The sequence below is a fragment of the Sylvia atricapilla genome, chromosome 6 (genome assembly GCF_009819655.1).
Source record: "Sylvia atricapilla isolate bSylAtr1 chromosome 6, bSylAtr1.pri, whole genome shotgun sequence".
Classification (NCBI taxonomy): domain Eukaryota; kingdom Metazoa; phylum Chordata; class Aves; order Passeriformes; family Sylviidae; genus Sylvia; species Sylvia atricapilla.
Window position 1 is genome coordinate 54546207 of NC_089145.1, and position 20554 is coordinate 54566760.

General features: G+C 34.8%; 1 protein-coding gene across 1 annotated transcript in view; it reads left to right on the forward strand.

The window, feature by feature from the left end:
* The window catches only part of CEP128 (centrosomal protein 128), a 90819-nt gene that overhangs the window by 53815 nt on the left and 16450 nt on the right, over positions 1 to 20554 (forward strand). The window contains 2 exon segments of the mRNA XM_066321968.1: positions 11729 to 11778; positions 14500 to 14523. Coding sequence (XP_066178065.1) covers positions 11729 to 11778; positions 14500 to 14523 — 74 coding nt within the window.

Genomic DNA, 20554 nt, shown 5'->3' on the forward strand with positions numbered 1-20554 from the left:
TTACTGATCATGTCAGTCCTTTGGGACAAATGAACTTTGAGAATGAAGTGTGTAGAGGAGAGTGTGTTGCACTGGGACCGTGTATAGTAGTGTAGATCTGGAAAAGGTGCTGTCAGAAAACATGATAGAGTAGAGAAACCCAGCATGATTAATTTTAAATATTACTTTGAAGCTGAAGGTTGTCTATGATTTGTGTTTTATTGTCATTATTAAACCTGTGCATTGTCATATAGAAAAAAAATCTGACTCTTATTTAAATTAAAAGGCCTTTAGAAATAAATATGCTGGCAACAAATGTTGTTGCAGCAAAGGAAAATTGTACTAGACAAGGGGGTAAAATTATAGAAGCCACAGAAAAGCATGGGAAATTCGGGGTAAGAAGTAAAAAAACAGTTTCTGAAAAGTAAACTCAGGTTTTCATTTTCATTATTTTCTTGCTTTCTGAAGAAAGTTTCAAACCATATTTTCACAGTACAAAGCATATAGTAGAGCTAAGGCTTAAACCTTTACTTTTGGTCTCAGGAGCTTTAATTTTAGGAACTACATTTTGTCATACATTACGTAAAGACACAAGGGAAGAGAAATTTAGCCATTTAATAAGATTGTTAGAAGATATGAAAACCTTAGATAAATAGTATGAATTTTCAACATTGGGTGCACATTAAGAGAGTAGTTTTCTATTTTTTTTCTGTTCTCAAGAGGCATGAGCAGATCACTGCCCATTATGATCTGTGTCTCATAGCAGTTATACCCTTCCGGGGCACTTCCAGTTTACTGTTTGTTTGGTACCTCTCCATTCCCAACCTAGGAGATGATGCCCCAGCTATTGAAAGCACTTTCCCAAGGTTCTGTTTACCAATATGCCTTATAACATGTGCTGCAAGGGGTATCATATAAAAACACATCAGCCATTTTTACACTTATGTAAACTTCAGTTTGTTCCTTGCATTTGCATTGCTGACATTAAACTGATGTGCAGCTATAATGTAAATAGGCAAAGGATTAGGTGTGTAGAATACTCAGTGTATTCTCCCCCACAATTTACAATGTCATTTTTGTGGGATTTTGACAGTTATTTTGCCATTTCTTTGATTGCTATTTGAATGCCTCTACTTGTAGAAGTGATGTAGTGTTGGGAAAATGGGATAAGCAATTCTATAATAAACAAAATTTATTTGCAGCTCTTATCAACCTTGTAATAAGATTTGCAGTGTCTTTTTATAACAAATAGTTTTTTATAGTCCATTAATTATACTGCTCATACTGGATATACATTTCGCCATGTAATCTCCATTGTGAGATTAATGCCTTTGTACCTTTTTAATCAGTTAAAATGGCAGTGTAAATTTGGGGGTTTTTGTGATCAGTCTCCAGGAATTCTGTTCATCAGAAATAAAAAGTCAAGTGTCAGTTGAAAATGACACATGCTCCACTGCCCAAGAGAAAGAAAAGGAAAAAGGTCTGATGTTGCTATTCAGTTATAATACAATATATAAAATTTTCCTCTTAATATTCTCTGCTCTTTTGGAGCATAGTAGAGGATTTTTGCTTAAATCTCTATATAAAAAGTTCTTGAAAAAAATTATTATACTTGTACTGTAGGCTTTTGCAAATGACTATGCAGAAAGAATAATAAGTTAGTGCTTTTAGATAATATTATTTCAAAGAAGTATTATTTTCAAAATAGATTTTTAGATATTAAGTGAAATGTTCCATTCACTAAAAGTTGAAATGTTTGTCTGCTGAGCTGGTAAGTCTTAGTTGTATACCATTAATTACCATGGGAGATAACAACAGGATTGTCCCACCAAGGAATAAACTCAAAGCCTAACTGCAGCTGAAAAAATTAGAAGCAAGCATTGCTATTATGATTTTCTTCATAATTGCCAGCTCAGTTTATTGCTTCTTCCTCTGTAGCACGTGGATTAGACATGGTGATTATATAATTTCTAGTTGCATTATGTTGGGTGTCAATGAGACATACTGACCTCTGTGCATGTATGCTTGTTTGGTTGAAGTAAATGTTTTCTTAGAAGCTGTTTGTGCCCTAGTGATACACAGGGCCATCTAGTAGAATTAAAAGCTTTCTTACAGCATTTATCAAGGAGTGAATCCCATGGAGGTAGGACTTTTTTGTGTGCTTTACCCTTTTCACAAAACACCCAAGCTGCTAAAAGATCCCTTTTTTCTGAGATTGGTGGAGAAACTTAATTTCCAAGCCAGTATCTTTGAGCTTCCTATGTTATCTGTTCTTCTATACTGTGAACATTGCAAATGGATTGTTTATTTCTGATCTACAAACAGCTCAATTAAGAAATGCACTTCTAGGCTTGGGAGAATTACTCATCTCAAGTAACAAGTGACCTTGGCTGGAAAACCTTTCTGTCTTGCAGCTGTTGGCCTCCTTTGGTTTGCCCAGTTACTTCAATTTAAATGAGCTGCACTAGCTGCTTCAAAAACCTGGATACCCTTAATTGTTGACCATTCCTTAGCTGATAGGTCCAAGATCAGTTCTATGTATATTTGCATCAAGATCTGCAGCTGCCTTTCAGATGTAGCCAAAAGGAAATTTTCTGATACGCATAAATATGACAAACATCATAAAAAGAAAATCCTAGGATATTAAGAGAGAGAGTTCACTGAAGAACTGAAGTGGCATTCAATTTCCTGTTTTGTCATTTACATATGCCGTACCATAATTTTTATATAGATACCATGCCTATAAACATACCAACATAATTTTCGAAAACAAGAAATGACAAATTCTCTTTCTAGCTTGCAGTTGGTAAATGAAAACAAATTATGTTTCAATTTCTTTCTTTGTGTTCCTGGAAAATTTTATTCATTATCTGAAAGGAAATGTTTCTCCATTCAGGAGAGAGTTGTAACCATTTTATATTATATGCAGTGATAAAACAATGTTCAACTGCGTTATCTGTTTAAAGTGTCAAGTATTATGAGGACCTTGCTTTGAGACCTTTCTTTACTATGTTTTCTTTTATATAATGCTGGGTTTTTTTTCCTCTTTCCAGGTTATTTAATAGGTTTTCTAATCAAAACTATGGGAGAAAAAGCCAATGTTCACTTTCCTTGCATAGATCTGTGTTACAGACCGATGTGATGATAGCTCATGCACACAAATCCAAGATAATAATGAGTTAATGGGTCAAACTGCAGTTTCCCATTCATACACATTTAATATCACTACAGACAAAAGGCAGAAATCTTATTTCTGTTTCTTTCACTCCCATCAGTGCTACTTTCTCCAATCCTTCTCCCATATCTCCTCCTCGTTGGCCCGCAAAATTATATATTACTCAATATTAGCCACATAGGACTGTCTGGTTTTTGCTAGTATGCTGTTCTCATTTTATTGAACTAGGAATTTTTGGAGTTTTGTCATTTTGCCAAAGCAAGAGCAATGTACAACCAGAGGCAGGTAGTAGAGAGACCTCCCTGTATTTTGGCAACTGCAGCTGCAAATGCCATCTCTGATGTGATCTGAGCACATCTGGTGGAAGTGGAGCACTTGGTGCTAGCATCATGTTAGCTGGGTTGGACAGGCTTCTGTGGGACATGAAGAAGGAGTAATTACATAGTCATTAGTACCCAAATGAGATTATTTGAAGCTATTAGTAAAGAATTTCGTTGTAGTATAGATATGCTATTAGATTGTTAGGGTTGAAAATTGATGACTTCTCAGCAAAATTTGTTAAGTAAAATCTGAAGTGTTTATTCATGTCCGATTTTTTTTTTTTTTTTTTAAGTCTGTTCTCAAGATTTATTTCTAGTAGGAACATTATTGCCTGCATTCCTATGTTGTTTGGCTATGTTACTGATGCATGAATAACCAATACCTATATATTTGACAACAGTTTCAGCTAGAAGTGGAATCAAGTAATTGGTGTTTAAAGCCTTAGAAACATTAATAATTATCACACAATGCTTAGTGGTAGAAATTCAGAATGTCACTATGACTTGTGTTTTGCTTGAGTTTCTAGTGTCGGAATAATTACCAAATTCAGTAAATCTCAATTATTTCTTCAATTATCTTTAATTTTAGGGTTTTAAATCTTACTTTTTTCCTCATAAGAAATTGTGCATAGTTATAACTGAAAAGAGACTTCTATTATTGTAGTCAAGTCATACCACCATAATGACAGTCTGAAAGAAGAGCTGGAGTATTTTGATCGATGTTTCAGTAAACAGTAGCCAAAAGAAAAACATAAATCATACTCCAAATTTAGTGTTTAACTGTTCAAATACCATGTGTATGTGTGTTAATGAATTCTCTTTGGCATATGTGTTTTTGATAATAACATAGTATTTTCAAATTTCATCTTTCTCAATTACTGAAATTAAATTAAAATTTTATTAGTACATTTAATGGTACTAAAAATTTTGCCATGAGAAAAGTTTGTTTTGCACTGAAAAAGATTTTGCTCTTTTTGCCTGTAAATAAGACACAGTCAGAACCTATAATGACTAGAGGGATTTCACCATTGTTATTGTTTGAGGTTTGGATTTTGTATTTAAATTGCAGTTTTAAGGAAAATGTTCCTTAGCTCATATAAGAGAAGATCATAGATAGTAACAATTCTGGCTTTTCCTAATATTCTTCTAATTTTTTATCCTTAAGCATGTTAAATAGAAAAACCCCATAACATTGATGCGTAGGATGTTACAAGATGAGGGTAATTTGCAATTATTAGAGTTGTTTTAATATCATTTAAATCATTAATTTGAGCAGAGATTCAACTAACACTTGTATGACATGTTTTTAATTTTCACAGCAACCTTCTGGTTGCAGCAAATTTGTGGATGTAGTTTTATAACTAGATAATTTGTAATCAGAAAATGTCAACATCCTGAAACTCCCAAACCACTTTCAAACCTGCTATCCGAGGCATTAATTAAAAATAATGGGGAAATGTCAACTGCATTTTTGGTATTTGGTGTGTCCCATTTTGATTTTCGTGGTGGAAGCCATGCCTTTCAGATAAACTCTTTGCTTTACTGGATCAATTTTCCATGTTTTTGTTCATGTTTGGGGTTTATTTCGGTTGTACTGTTCTTGATATCTGTAGTTATTGTTTTCAGACAAGAAAGTTCTTATTTCTGTCTAAATTATTAATTCAGCGTGAAATATGTGTATTTAAAGAAAAATTTAAAAATATTGTTAAATAGAGTCATAAAGAAAATTCTAGCCTGCAGTGATTTTTATTCTGACAGTAGAATCATGATTTAGTAAGGGCTTCTATAAGAAAAGCTATGATGGTATCATCCTACAGCAGTGAAGCATATTTAAGACGTTAGTGCAAGGACACTCATATAGATTCAGTATTCCTGGCAATGAAAAGTAGCTGCTTCAGACTGAAACAAGTTGATTGATTAATGAGTCTGCTTGAAACTGAAATTCCAGTGGCCTGGCTTTATATGCTTTTAATGTGCTTTTACATCTCTGTAGAGAGCAGTTGAGCAAATAGTGCAAACAGAAGGTTTTCTATAGCTCTGCAGTTGTGACTCACTGTGAGTTAATAGCTTTATTGCTATCCCAGCTGTGTTAATTCTGATGTAGCATCTCTCTAGATTCTAGGAGAGACCCTTGATTCTATTTTGGCTTCAATTCAGCTTGCTTATTTGGACACTACTTCAGAGAACCTGGGTTACCACCTCTGAATTTGTGATAGTTGGCAGCTGTTTAGAGATGACACTCATAATTCTACATAAAAAAAAAATCTTAGTAAAGATTTGTATTAATATACAGACTGTTCCTCTGTATATATAAAAATGTGTTTGGCACTTCAAGATTAGTTGATACCAATCACTTTGTCGCTCAAAAGTTGCATTGAGGTCTCCAGATATGATCTGCTGCTTATAGGAGAGCCTCTATTTGAATAAGCCACACATTCTTGTTCTGTCCCTTTACTATAAATCATTCTTCTCCCTCCTTCTCTTGTTCTTTCTTCCCACACAGTTTCTCTTCCCACAGACAGCCTTCTCATTAGACCTTGTTCTTACTTAAACTTTGCTATTTTTCTTCTCAGTTCTGTCCGTTACAATGTATGCTGCTTGACATATAAAGGAGAAAGAATTTTGGAATAGGAGGCTAGAAAACATTTCAGCTTTATAAAAACTAAATGCCTTTATTGAAAAAAATTAAAAATCAAATTCTGAATGCTAACTACCAGCCACAGTCTGATTACTTCAGAGATTGTTCCAAGGTTCTAAATGCTGAGCACTAGTCTCCAAATTTTATTGATTGCATACCCCATCAGTAAAAAATTGTGAGTGTAACTCCCTAATATATGCATATGTATTTATTGACAATAAATACATATAAATAAACAACTTGATGATTAATAAATATGCACACCTTTAAGTTCAACCCCACAGAGCTAGAAGACCTGTGCCCTGATCACATTTTCATAATGACACTGTCTTTGAATCAGAATGAGATGTTTTTATTTTATCACTTCAAGGTTAGCCTTCTTATTTGTCTGTGTCACTAAATGTTTCTTACTGAAACTCACTGGAACTTACTAAAGCATCAAGGAAGTGATGCTTGTTTTGGGAAGTTGTTCTTTAGTGATTCTTTTTTTAACTAGAAACCTTAAGATCCCTCAGGAACTTTTGGAATTCTCTACAGCATGTTTTGGGTACATAAGTGTCATTCAAAGGAAAACAACAGAATGCTTATAGCTGTGCTTCAAGATGTGTTAGCTGCCTTTATATTCACAACCCTCCCTCATACTCCCCCTACAGTAGTTTCAGTTGGGAATCAGTATGGTCCTAAACAAATATAACAGACATAATCTCTCTCCCAGTTCATACCTTAGGCAGTTGCTAAGACAGTGAAGTTTTGGGCTGTCGTCACCTTTTGTATTCATAAGGAAGTTCATAGGAATATTTTGCGTGGATTTCAGTGCACTTTAGTTGAGCTTCACGTCAGAAGATAGAGAAATATTTTCTTTAGCCATGTTGAAATGAAGCACAGAATGTCCCAGGACTAGAGGGGAGCCAGGAATAGAACTGAAAGATCTCATGTAAGCTTTGGGAAAAAAAATTCTCATTCTTTTGATAAAGTCCTCTTAAAAAGCAGCACATTAGGACCTATAATTTTTTGATTGGTAACCTTATAGCTTAGTTTTTTGACCATATTTAATCTCATATTCAGACAAACTACTCCAAGGCAATCATATTTGGACTGTAGAAGAGGTTACTGCAAGTAACTTGGCCAAGTATCTTGTGTACCTAAGCTGTGTATTTGAATATATATATATGTATCCACTCTTGAACTTCTGAATTCACTGTAAGGCAGGCACTAATAGTTCAAATAATGACAGATACAGAGAAGTTATAAAACTGATGATGAGAATTTTGGGCTGTTTCTTGGGACAAGTGAAAAGTTGGAAGAGGTTTTCTAAATGTAATATGGGAGATATAAGTGAATGATCTGCATCAATTACCAACTGAAGTGAAAGGGAAATAAAGAGAAGTATCAGGATGAAACACAAGGAACACTTATTGAAGGAAGCAAATTAGAAGCAATAACTATACATATTAAAAAGTCTTGACAGTCCAGACATCATGTTAGAAACAAAAAGGAAACTCATTGTCCCAAAATGTTCTTGGTATCCAAAGCAATAAATAGGTTCAGTGAATCACAGAATATTCTGAGTTGGAAGGGACTCACAAGGATCACTGAGTCCAACACTGGGCCCTGCACACAAGGGCCCCAAGAGTCATACCTTGTGCCCAAAGCATTGTCCAAACTCTTCTTGAATTGTTGGGCTGATGCTGTGACTGCTTCTTCTCTGGGGAACTTGTCCCACTGTCCAACCACCCTCTGGGTGAAGAACCTTTTGATAATACTCAACCTCAACCTCCCCTGACACTTCAGACCATTCTTGCAGGTCCTGTCACTGTCACCATAGAGAACAGATGAGTACCTATGCCTTCTCTTCCTCTCATGAGGAAGCTGTAACTGCAATAACATCCCCCCTCAATGTCCTCCAGCCTGAACAAATCAAGTGACCTCAGCCACTCCTCATGTTGTTTCCCCTCAAGGCACTTCACCCACTATCTTTGTAGCCCTCCTGTTTTTTTTATATTGTGCTGCCCAAGACTGCACACAGTATTCAGGGTGAGGCTGCCTCAGCCCAGAGCAGAGCAGGACAATTCCCTCTTTTCTCTTCAGTCTCTAAAATGGGAGGTCATGCAGTGTTTGAAATCAAGAAATGGATGCTCTAGTTAATAAAGTCAATGTCCTATTTCCCACCTTTGTTATACCCAGCACAGAGATGAAGGAGTTGAACGTTTCAGTTCATGAAGGCGTTTTAATGTTCTAGTTGGTTATCAGTATATTAATGGATGTGCTAGGAGAAATAAGACAGTACTGCTGCATTTTACTCATTTCAATCAATAAATATCTGCTCCTAAATCTATTTTCTGATACTTTTCACCAGCAGTAAAAATTGCAACTGGGGTCTGGGTGTGTCAAAAATCTGCTCAAATAACCCTTTTTTCCTCACTTGTGTATGTGGTATGATAGAATATATAATCTTCATCTCCAGCTTAGTATTTGCAGTGTTTTACTGTGATGATTCAGTGTCAGGAAAACTGCAAGAGATAATGATTCTGACAAAATGTTTTAAATCATAACCTATATTTTTCCTGTAAGTTTGATTAGTCAAATCTAAGTCACTGTAGTGTAACTTCAAGGACACTCATTTGGTGGTTTACTGATGCATAGCTCAGTGAGATGCAATCTTTACATGATTTGGAATTTAAGCACTGTAAATAAGTTGTTTTTGTATAACTGCACAAAAGTATGATCCCTAATTTTGCAGACAATATCCTGAGCTTGCTGTTGGTTTTGAGTGGTTTAAAACCTCTGAAATATATCTGATCTTTTAATAGTTTTAGCTTATAGTTTCTTATTGGATTACAAGCTTCATATTTAGCTGGAAATAAAAAGGGAATATGTTGATGAATATCTTTATTTTTCTATCCCATTTCTCTTGTTGTCTTTTTTCATGTATTATTCATCTTTTGAGAAGAGCTATCAATGCCTAAAGGTGCCTTTTTCAATAATGCTATTTCTTCTAGTAAATTTATAAATTGATGTGTTCTGTGCCCTGTGAGAATAATGATGTATTGCTTTGAAAAATCCCCAAGTACCCTGTGGCTACATTAGGCCGTGAAAGAAGATGATAGCAGGATTGTTGTAGCAACCCGTGCCACTGTGCAACTTCATTTATGAACAGAATTTTTAATTGGAAAAACTCGGAGGCTGTTCATAGGATGGATGAAAGGAGCCTTCAGTAGGGCCAGTGAGCATCTTTGCTCTGCTGCAGACACAATGCATTCTCTGCCTTGACTTTATTTCAACAGTATTTTCTGGCACATGACATAAAACATATTTAAGTTTGCACAAGAACTTACATATAGGAAGTGTTGTATAAATGATAAAATAAATCAATAAATCAAGAACTTTCCAGATCAAGTAAGCAAAGTTATTCTGTTATGGTAAATGATGTCCAGATGAATGATATAGTATGCTATATATGACTTTTTGTATAGCTGTTTAATATATATTGCTTTAATTTTGATTTTTGTACTGCAGCTTTGGAGAAAAGATGCCATTATTTTACATGGAATACTAAATGGAATCATCAGTTGAAATACAGAAGTTGAATTTTAAATATGTGTTCATAAAGGATGACTCTGCACAGGTGTATATTTTGTTAGTTAACACCACTTCAACACCAACCTGCCCTTCCCGGGACAGAGTTTTGTGAAGTGCAGGGTAACCGATTTAGGCAGAGGTAGAATAAAATAAATGGATTCTAGATAACCCTAATTCGAGATGCAGAGTTTTCAAATCTAGATACTGTTAGCAGAAATCAGTTCAACTTCTTTGACATTTGCAGAAGATGCTTGAAAGGAACCTCGTAATAGCAACCTTTTCACTTAAAACAGTCGTGTCTGTACAATAGAATCTTAATTACCACATTAGAGTGAAAATAAAGCCAAGTCAAGTATAATCATTGAAGGGTTTTGGTCAGATGGAACATGGGGGTGAATTTTTCATTTTCCACCCTTTTCTCATAGACTTATTTCTTGCTCCTAATTTTTTTAAAGATAGTTTTACGATACAGATTTTTATCAATTTGCATATGATACTGGAATACACCCAGAGAAAACATACAGAGCAGCTACTTCTCAACCCCAAATTTTTGTACTAATGTTGACGGTAGTGCACTTGTCTACAGTAATTTATGTGGCAGTTAGATCACTGGACTGAAAAGCATACCAAAAAATAACCCAGAAAAACATAAATGCACCAAAACAAAGCGAAGAAATGATAATTTTACTAATTTTAAGAAAGGATTTGGAAAAAGTGGCATAGAAGCTAAGAAAAATGACTTGCTATTCTATCTCTCAGCTTGTGAATGAATTAACTAAAATTCTTTAAGTGTTATCTACCTCTCTTTTAAAGGACTGGTGCTTGCAAATAAGTCTCAATCCACATGCATCAGAAATAACGAGCTATGAAAAAAGAGGGTTTGAGTGCTCACTAGGAGATTTCATAACCAGAGAATGGGAAAAGTAAAAGATTAAAGACGACAAATTAATGTCAGTAGAGTATTTTATGTAGTTACTATTGTAAAACGTTGGAGCTTATTTTTATGACTGACTATGTAAGTATCAGTAAACTTTATTTCTTAAGGAAATAAACACAGGTACTTTTTAGCCCTTTTGTACTTGGATGCTGAGGGAATTGACAATAAGAATTCAGTCCTTCTGACAATGTCAAGGCAGTTTCATAACCTCCTAACTCTCCAAATTTCTAGCAATCTGGAGCATATCTGAATTCAGTCTCTGGCTTAGTAAAGCAGTGCTGTTGTCATGCAAAACTCATGGGTGAACTTCTGATAGTTAAAATATCAATAAGCCTGCGGCATGTTTTTTTGGTTTTTCCTGCTCTTTATGAGGTTATAACTTTAAGGTTTCTGAGAATTCTAAATATGTTGCAATTTATCAAAACCATGATTTTAATCATAAAACTATCTGAATGAAATAAAAGGGAAAAACAACTCATGATATAAGCCACAGAATTCCAACAAAATTAATTTCTAATGTGAAATGTTACATATGTGCATTGTGTGTGCCAATGTCTATAATTGTCACACATGACAATACAAGATACTAAGATTTTATCTTGTAACAACTATAAGAAACTCTTCTAATATTTTGTCACTGTGAATCATTTTCTTTAGCAAAATTGTTTCATTTTAGTGAGAGGAGGTAATTATTGTCAGTCAACATAGTCTGCAGTATTCTACAGTAACTTTTCATATATAATTGCATAGCTTTGACAATCAATTTTAGTCAATTTTTAGAGAGAATCTCTTTTTTTATTGAATTCTAAAAATATCCCAAAAGATTTATTCCAGTATAGAAAAGTTTATCTGTGAATCTTAAAGCTTCCCCCCCAGTCAAACTTTCTGTTTTCTTGAGGCTGTTTCTAAGTCACTTCAACAGCTCATGCTTGGAAACAATCATATATGACTTACACATTTTTTCTATTATTTAATCAGCTGAAAAGGGGTGTTGTGAAATCTGTGAAATAAAAAACTCAATGAATGTTTTACATGGTACTTTTTCTATCAGGCTGTAAGACAGGAAGTTAAATTTACCAGTTCCATTTTTCATTTTGCAGAGCTACTAGAGAAGACACACAGACGAGAGGAAGAAATGGGAGCTCTTCAGGTATATTTTCTGCTCAATTAACTAGCTACATTTTTTGTTAAATTTCTTAAAACTACCATATTGTATTGCAGTGTTGTGATTTTCTGAACTTCTTTATAGCTTAAATTCAGATTTTTAAATATATGTAGATAAATACAGACCCAATAGCTAGTAATACTCACTGCTGAGTTTTTTCACTGGTTGAGTTAAATTCTATGGACAGTGTTACTTACTTTTGTAAAACTGAATAAAACTGAAAGTAAAGTATTTTAAGTAAGTATTTAAAGCCTCTGAAGCCCTAAATCTTCATGGTCACCTTTCTGAGGATGAATGGACCAGTCAGTATTTGCTAGGACCTTATACAATATTATAAATCCTTATTGTGTGTCATTTAGCAGTAAAGCTGTTTGTGCTAAGCACTTTAAATTTGCACTTAAAACATCAGATATAAGCTAAGCTCAGCTTTGGAATAGTATTTAAGCATTGCAGTCAAAGAAAACATACTCCTTTCATATTGAAATGGCTAAGAAAGCAAAAACAGGCTGGAATGTCTGAATGGTGAGGCTCAGGAGGCTATGAGGGAGGGTAATGTGTGTATTCTTCAGAATATAGAAAGAAAAAAGATTTTTAACAAGAAATTGCTGCAAACAATACACAATATGAATATTAAAAAGGTTCACATACAATATGAAGAGTGTCAATGATCAATGACTTAGCATTCTGTAAGTGTACTGAAAGCAGGACATTTGTGAGGGAATTGATGAAGATAAGGCTTATAAGGAAAATGACATTATGTATTGACCTGAGTTTTTACCATAGGAGTTTGTTTGAAGTTAAGCCTTTTCTTCTCATACAATAAATAGGAAGCATTTTGAGGGTTAGAGGTATCAAAGAAGTTAGTGTACAAACAGTTTGATCCACTAAGAAGAGACAAGTTGCACGACCCAAAAGTTACACAACACACCAATCCAGCTGTTTCCTGTTCAAACAAAAATCTTGGCCTGCCTTTCTGGCAGCTCAAGTTCAACAAGGCTGAGAGCTTGTCTGCGCAAGCAGTTTACACAGGTGCATATCTAGTTACATCAGTGTAAAAAGATCTTTCATGTGAAGCAATTCTGCATCTGCTTTCATGTGAAGCTTCATGGTTGACAAATTGTTCTAATGATATTACTTCTAATTGAATGAGGCGTAATTTTGGACTGCAGGAAGTTGCATCATAGTAGTGTCTTGCATGGCTATATGTGTCTGCCTGACTGTCATGTTCCTGATTAAATTCTTTATTCCTTTCCCTAACTGGCAGTTCTGCTTAAGCATGTGAATTGTAGTGCTCTGGCTGCTGTTCTTATATTCAAATGCTTGCTAGCATTTTTATAGTTTTGATAGTTTTTTATCCCTTCAGATATCCATGCTTTCACAGTCAAATAGTGTATAAAATAGCCATTTTAAATTTCCTTATACATTAGATGCTATTCTTCAGAAAATTATCTGCTGAGATTTTAAGACTTTATTATAGTTTTAGAATTTGGCAGCTATATAATGCACTTTATTTTACGCATGAGTCATTTTGAAAACACTCTTTATTCTATCATTGGAACCATCTTCACTCTAAGACCTCTGTTTTCAAAGTAGTCCTCTTTAACTGAAAAAATTTGTATCTGAATTGCTGTTCATTATCACCAGAAATGTATGAGATCTGTAAATAACATCTTTTTTATGGTAACAAGTATGTGCTTTGTTGGAGAATCTTTAAATAAATATGAGTGTTTTCCGCTGCAATTTTGTGGAGGAGCAAACAGCTCAGAATAAAATTTCTGAGTTTTCAATATAGTATATTTTGTTATAAGTTTGTTCTGATGTGTGGAAATAGTCTGTATCTCAGACCTGCTTCTAAGGAAGAGTAAATACTTTAGCATGTGATACACTACCTTGCCTGAGAAAAAATTGAGTAATATTTGAGTAAGGTAAGAGTTCCTGTAATGTCTTAATGGTCACATACTCTAAATGTGGACTCACCTAAACACTTGAATATACATTTTGTCAAATTACTTAAATTACCATACCTAGTCAGGATATACTACCAGAGTACACTATCTTGATTTTACTAACTTCATATTTTTCTTAAAAATGCTTCTCAATAGGAAAGGAATGTTGAAATATGTGCAGTAAATCAGCTAATTCTGGTTTCTCTGTAATTTGTGCTGGATTAAAACTGACACAAGTTTGTTTTATTTGTTTGACTAATGTCATCCTGTTATTAATAAAATATTATTCAGAGCTATTTCTGGATGAAAGAATAATGATACAGAACTTACTCTTTAGTTTTCTAAGGAAATGCGTAAAAGAAAACTAAGCCTGATGCTAAGATTACATGAATTAGAAAAACGTGCTAAATTTACAGTCAGAGATGATCTAAAAAAAAAAAAAAAAAATCATCCTTTGAGATATGTAAGAGTAAAATCAGCAATATTGAAAACCTAATGCAGTAATTGAAAAAATATATTGTGGAGTAATTTTTTCAAATCCTTTCTCATCTTGTTTATGGGTGGTTTCTTATTTTTGAGGCAGATTTCCTGTGTGATGAAGACATCCAATTAAGTACAACAGTTCCTACTCAGTCAGTTTTTTACAAAAAACTACACATGAGACCACCAAAACCCCAAAATGAATCCTATTCATCATTCTTTGAGTTACACTGTGTTTATATTCTTTGCTTTCTAATGGTGTCTTGTATTTTGCTTTTAGGAACGTATTATGGCCTTAGAAATGGTAAGTTTCTTAAATTAATTTCCAAACCAATCCAAATTACATTGCTGATAAATTGTCTAAATTATGAAAATATTATTCATATTTAATTTTTTTAAAAGATTGCAGTTCTGGGGTTTTAACTGTCATTTTCCTTTTAAGAGAAGATGTGATAATTTTGCCCTGAAGCTCTCTGTGTAGATTTTTACTACAGTACTTGTGTACTTGTTATATGAAATACAGTGTATTTTAGTCTTGTCATTTTTCTGTACAGTTCAGTCCTCATCCCATTCCTGGGAAGAGAAATGTAGATTTTATCCATACAAAAGATGTTATTTTTCTAATACTTCTAGTGGTTGAGGTCCATGTGATGGATCTAATTATTTCAGTGACTACTCTGTGTGCTTGTTTGGTCTGGGAGGTGCAGGACAGAATCAGTTTATCTGCCCATATCAACACTGCAACTAACAGAGTAAAGGAATGTAATTTTAACCACTAATTAATATAATTTAATATTATATTAAGTTGGAACAATAAAACTTTATGCCTGTACATGCCATGAGTGCATTTTTCAGACATCCCAAGGTAGTAAGTCCATCAGGTGGAATAGCTGGAATGAGTTTCAGCTTGCCCTATAATTTCTGAACCATTTTTCTTTCCCTTCATGTAGCAATGTCCAATAAGATATCACAAATTGTATATACCAGGCCCATAGTTTCTTTTCATGAGAAATGCAGAAAATCTCATCTAAAGAAACCACTACTGAGACAATATCGATGCCGCAAGTATAAACTTCTAAACTTCTAAACTTCTAAACTTTATTTGTACAAATTATTATTTTATTCTTTCTGATAGTCTCTGCATCTCTGAAAACTGTTTCTGATTTCAAAAAATATATTTTAAATGTGTTCAATCTGTTAAAAAGTTTCATTCAGCCATGGAAGACCCTTTGGAAATCAGAGTGCTGTGCTGCAACACCTGCCTTATGGAAGCAGGAAGCTAATACAGACATTCAGTGTCCTGGCAATTTACATGGTGCTGTGTGACTGTCAGGTGTTGACAGGATATTAATTTTGTTCAGGACCTTCTCTTAAAGTTTCCTTACTGACAACCAGTCAGGCATGTATCCATTGCCATCCATTTCTCACAAACCATGAGTTCAACTGCCTGCAAATTCCTTGTGCTTTCTTCTTCCAGGGCTATTTTGACACAGGCAGAGGATAGTTGCTTGCAAGTATTCCAGTGGCATGTAAATTCAGTTCGTATTTTGTGACAAATGTTTCTTTCCATTTTTTTGGAGTTTTTCTCCTTTTTATACTTCAAATGTCTCCTACTCTGAAAAGGAAGATCTGTAAGTTATTGTTCAGATAGAAGAAAAGAATAACCTATTTATCACACTGTTCTCCCTTTCTCTACAATCTGCTTATTTCTAACTCCTGCTCTTGCCAGTAAAATTGTTGTAGTGGCCATATGATGAACTTGCCAACTTAGGTAATAAAAAAAAGTTGGGAAAGACATGTAATGTGAACCTTTCAGATTCCATTCAGAGCTCTGGTTGAATTAACCTTCCAGGCCTATCTTAATCTAACACAGTGATTTTGTGAGTTGCTGCAAACAAGGAGGTCCTTTGCCTCTCTCTGAGCCCTGTCAGCTCCTTCTCCTCTCAGCAGTCTGAGCTGGAAGTTCCATCTCCCATCTATGGTACCAGGCAGTTTCTTGGGTCTTCTGTTTCCTTAGCCAGTTTCTGTTTCCACAGGAAAAGTGCTGGTATTATGAACCTCCTTCAAGATATTACACATGATCTGATCACTCCTTTAAGGAGCCTGAGAACAAAAAGTACCCATTTAGAAGAAGCTTTTTGATATTTTGGCTCTTTTTTTCAATCAGATCAATTTTGGTATATGATTCAAATAGATAGGTACACCACTTCTTGCTGCAGCAAGTTATGCAGGTCAGGAGCAGAAGCTGGAAGGTAAGGAAGAACAAGATTTGTTAGACAGACTCACTAGTGGATATAAAAGAAGCTGAAGAACCTAGATATTTTCTGGAATAATCCTCCAACTCTTGAGAAGTGCCAGAGGATAAGGAGTATAGGCAAAACTGAGGTTTTGATTATCTAGAGATTATGTGTTTTGTATGGCTTTTTTATTTGGTTTAATGCTGTTAATTAAAGTGAATTTAATTATTTCATAGCTATTAACAATTAAATATCCTAATTATTTTAATAATCAATTATTTAGTCTGACATTTTGAGAGAATGAATATGATTTATCTTTAAATTAAATTAGTTTGTATTATTGAGTATACTTTCATTGTTACATACAAGATTTGCCTCTGTTATTTATAGAGAAATGTGTATGACTTTTTGGGAAAAAAATCTGCTTTGTATTCTCAGATGAGGCTACAATGGAAAGTATTTATTTCTCATAAAGAGGTCAGGATGCATTTTGTAGGTGCATACTGCTACTATGCTGTGCTTCGGATTTTAATGGATTTCCATAAACTACATACTGTTCTTTGTGAGCATAAGCTGCAAGTCATGTTCCTCTGCCTATTAGTCTGACATAGAAGATTTCAAAATTTAATTTGAAATCCATGACATCCTGAAGTTATTCCAGTGAACATATGCATTCTATATCCTTTGATGAATAAAACAGCTTTTTGCTTTCAATAGAGAACCCAGAAGTGAGGTTATCACTTTCTTAGAACTTGGATCATACTTTTGGAACTTGGATCAGACTTTTCTGGACACAATTCAACTTTTTGTTACGGTGTCCATAAATCTAGGTTAACTCCAAGTGATGCTGTAAGTATTCAGCAAAATTGTTATTTAATATGAGTTTTCTGTTCACTATGAACATTTATGCGTTTTGTTGTAATGCATTTTTATGTTCAAGAAAGTGAGGTATTGAATACCAGTAAAATTAATTTCTGTCTGCATCCATTCAGCAATGTAAAAACTATTAGATTATTCTCCTGTAGTAGCAGGCTCAAATTTGCATCAGTTTTCTGGTTTATCATCCAATTTAAAAGAAGAATTGGAAGGATAATAATACCAAATGCATTTTGCAGACAGATTATGTGACTGCCTGACACCATCCATTTTTATGTGCTTGTTCTCCCTCTCTCTCTCTCAGTAGCCTTCCATCAATAAGTAAGTCTTGCTATTAGCTTTTGAGATTATTTCATGATTTTCATACTTTGCTTGTATGAACGTTGAGGAAATACTGAATCAAAGGGTTAATACTTTATTTTCCTCTTGCTTTGATTCTGTAGTGTCCTGCTAAAACTACCATTACATCAAAGGCTTTCTCGTCCTCCCAGAACACAGCCATTCTTTGATCTTATAAAAATGACCAGGAGCAGTTTGAGATCCTCTGTCCTGCCTGCCTCACCCTTTCCTTTCCTTTCATCAGTGAGCCAGTGTGTCACTTCCCTTCCTTGGGCTTCCCAGAGTCTTTCCTCTGCTCATTACCACCAAGTAACTTCTGCTTCCTGAGGGTGCTAGCAGCCTGTTATTTCTTTTCTCCTAATGTTCAGCTTTCTCTTCCCTTCTTCCTTGATGTTGTCTTCTCACCCTGTGTATCTGCTCTTGTTTAATACTCAGCTACTTGTCCATCCTTACTACACTTGTTCTTTCAGGTTTTTTTCTAATACAATCACCTCTAGTTTTCTAGCCCTCAGAGTGAAAAAGCATTTCCTATGTTTAGATGGAACCTCCAGTGTTTCAGTTTGTGCCCACTGCTTGTCACTGGGCAGCACTGAAAAGAGCTCCTTCTTCTTAACACCTTCCCTTCAGATACTTGTGCATATTGAGGAGACCTCCCAGAGCCTTCATTTCTCCTCGCTAAACAATCTCAGCTTTTCCTCACAGGAGAAATGCTCCAGTCTCTGAAAAAATTTGTTGTCCTCTGCTGGACTGGCTCTTGTATGTCTCTTTTGTACAGGAGAGCCCCAAACTGGACCCAGAACTCCAAATGTGGGCTGCCTAGGGGAAAGGGATCACATCACTTGACTTGCTGGAAATGCTCCTAGTGGAACCCCTACATGCTTTCTCTAAGCTCCTTTCAAAATTATGAAAATGTGTTCCACATGTTGCAGATATTGAAGATTTTTATCAAAGTTTAAAAAACCAAAGTCCTTCAGTTTTTAATTAGAAAAAGTAAAAATCTCAGGAAAAACCCCTATTGCAAAAGACTTAAGTTATCTGAAGTTATTTATTTCAGTTGAACTAGGAGTAGTAGTATACAATGTTCTCTTTTTTTTTTTTTTTTTTTTTAAGATAGTAGGAATGTGCATGTAAATGTAATTTTAAAGAGAGCTCTTATGACTTCCATCCACAGGATTCTCATGAGAAATCAGCTAATCATAAAATCACTGAGGTTGGAAAAGACCTCTGAAACCATCATGTCCAACCTTTGACTGAACACCACCTTGTCAACTAAACTATAGCACCAAGAGCCACGTCTAGTTGTTTCTTGAATACTTCCAGGGATGGTGATTCCACCCCCTCCCTGAGAAGCCCATTCCAATGCCCTTTCAGTGAAGAGATTCTTCCTAATGTCCAACTTGAACCTTCCCTGGAGCAGCTTGAGACCATTTCTTCTTGTCTTGTCACTTGCCTGGGAAAAGAGATGGACCCCCACCTGGCTACAGCCTCCTTTCAGTCAGTTGTAGAGAGTGATAAGGTCACCCCTGAGCCTCCTTTTCCTCCCTGATAAACAACCCCAGCTCCCTCAGCTGCTTCTTATATGAATTATGTTGGCCTTTCATCTGTGGAATATGTATCTGACTTCTTCCACAGAACTTGATAAGATATAGTTATGTGCTTCCTTTATTTGTCTTAGTTCGGTTTATAGATCACAAAATAAGTTAATTTTTGTTTGACAGCAGACTGTTGAGTAGGTGTTTCTAATGTCCTACTAGGACCTTCATTTTAGATTGAATTGCTTTATATTTGATCTAGTTATAACTGTAGGGGCACAGGCATCAGTTACACCTACTGATGCCACCACAGATTTTTTTTCTCTCGTTATTGTGCAGCTTTTTATTAAAATAGGGAAATCCATAAGGAAAACTCCTAATTCTTTTCCTACTCTGACACTGATTTGCTGTGAATCCTTGTTTAAATCACTCCTCTTTGTATTTTAATTTTTCTCACCTGAAAAACTGAACAATATTTCTTCTTTCCCATGAAGGCTGTGTTAATTGAATTTTTGCAGTTCTTTCTGGAAGGTTTGATGAAATACTGTTAACATACAAAATCTTAACATAAATTACATATGAAGATTTTTAGACTGCAATGCTTCATAATGTTAAAGATGAGCAACAAGGGAGACTTTACACCTTTTGAGAATGTATTCCCACTGACACTGCATTACTTTACACACTCTGCTTCTTGTGTTATATTTCCTTTAATTTCCAGGAATTATATTTGGATGTCTCTGATCAAAATCCTAGTAAATGGTTAAGAATAGAGTCTCAAAAACTAGTCCTACGGACCCTCAGAGTACTTGGGGCACTGACTGATGATTCACAGAAAGTTGGCTTGCCAAAAGGCAAGTTTCCTCATGTTTCCAGCTGCTAGTATGCATCAAACAACTGCAAATTCATAAAATACTTTCCTAATATTTTCCCATGTAAACAATTCCCCTAGTTAGAACAGGCATGACATGTGCTCATGGATGAGAGAAAAGACAGTCCATGTCATTGCAAACAGGAAAGGAAGCATCCATGAAGCTCCTTTAGTTAAAATGTGGTCCACCCCATGCAGAAACAGCTGAAATCTAAATTAAAAGTTGAAGTAATTTGACGTTGACAGTACTTTGTTAGCAAAGGTCACTTGTTTTTCATTAGTGTATTTTTTGGTTAAAAAATTCTTGTTTAAACTCTCATTAAACAATGTAATACCGGAAAAAAAAAAAAAAAAAGCCAATTGAGCATTGAAATTGTAATTTGATAGAATTACATGTATTGCCTACCTTTGTATAGATCATTTGACTTCTTGATGTGCTGAAATCATCAAAGCAGTGGTATAATTGGAGTCATGATATAT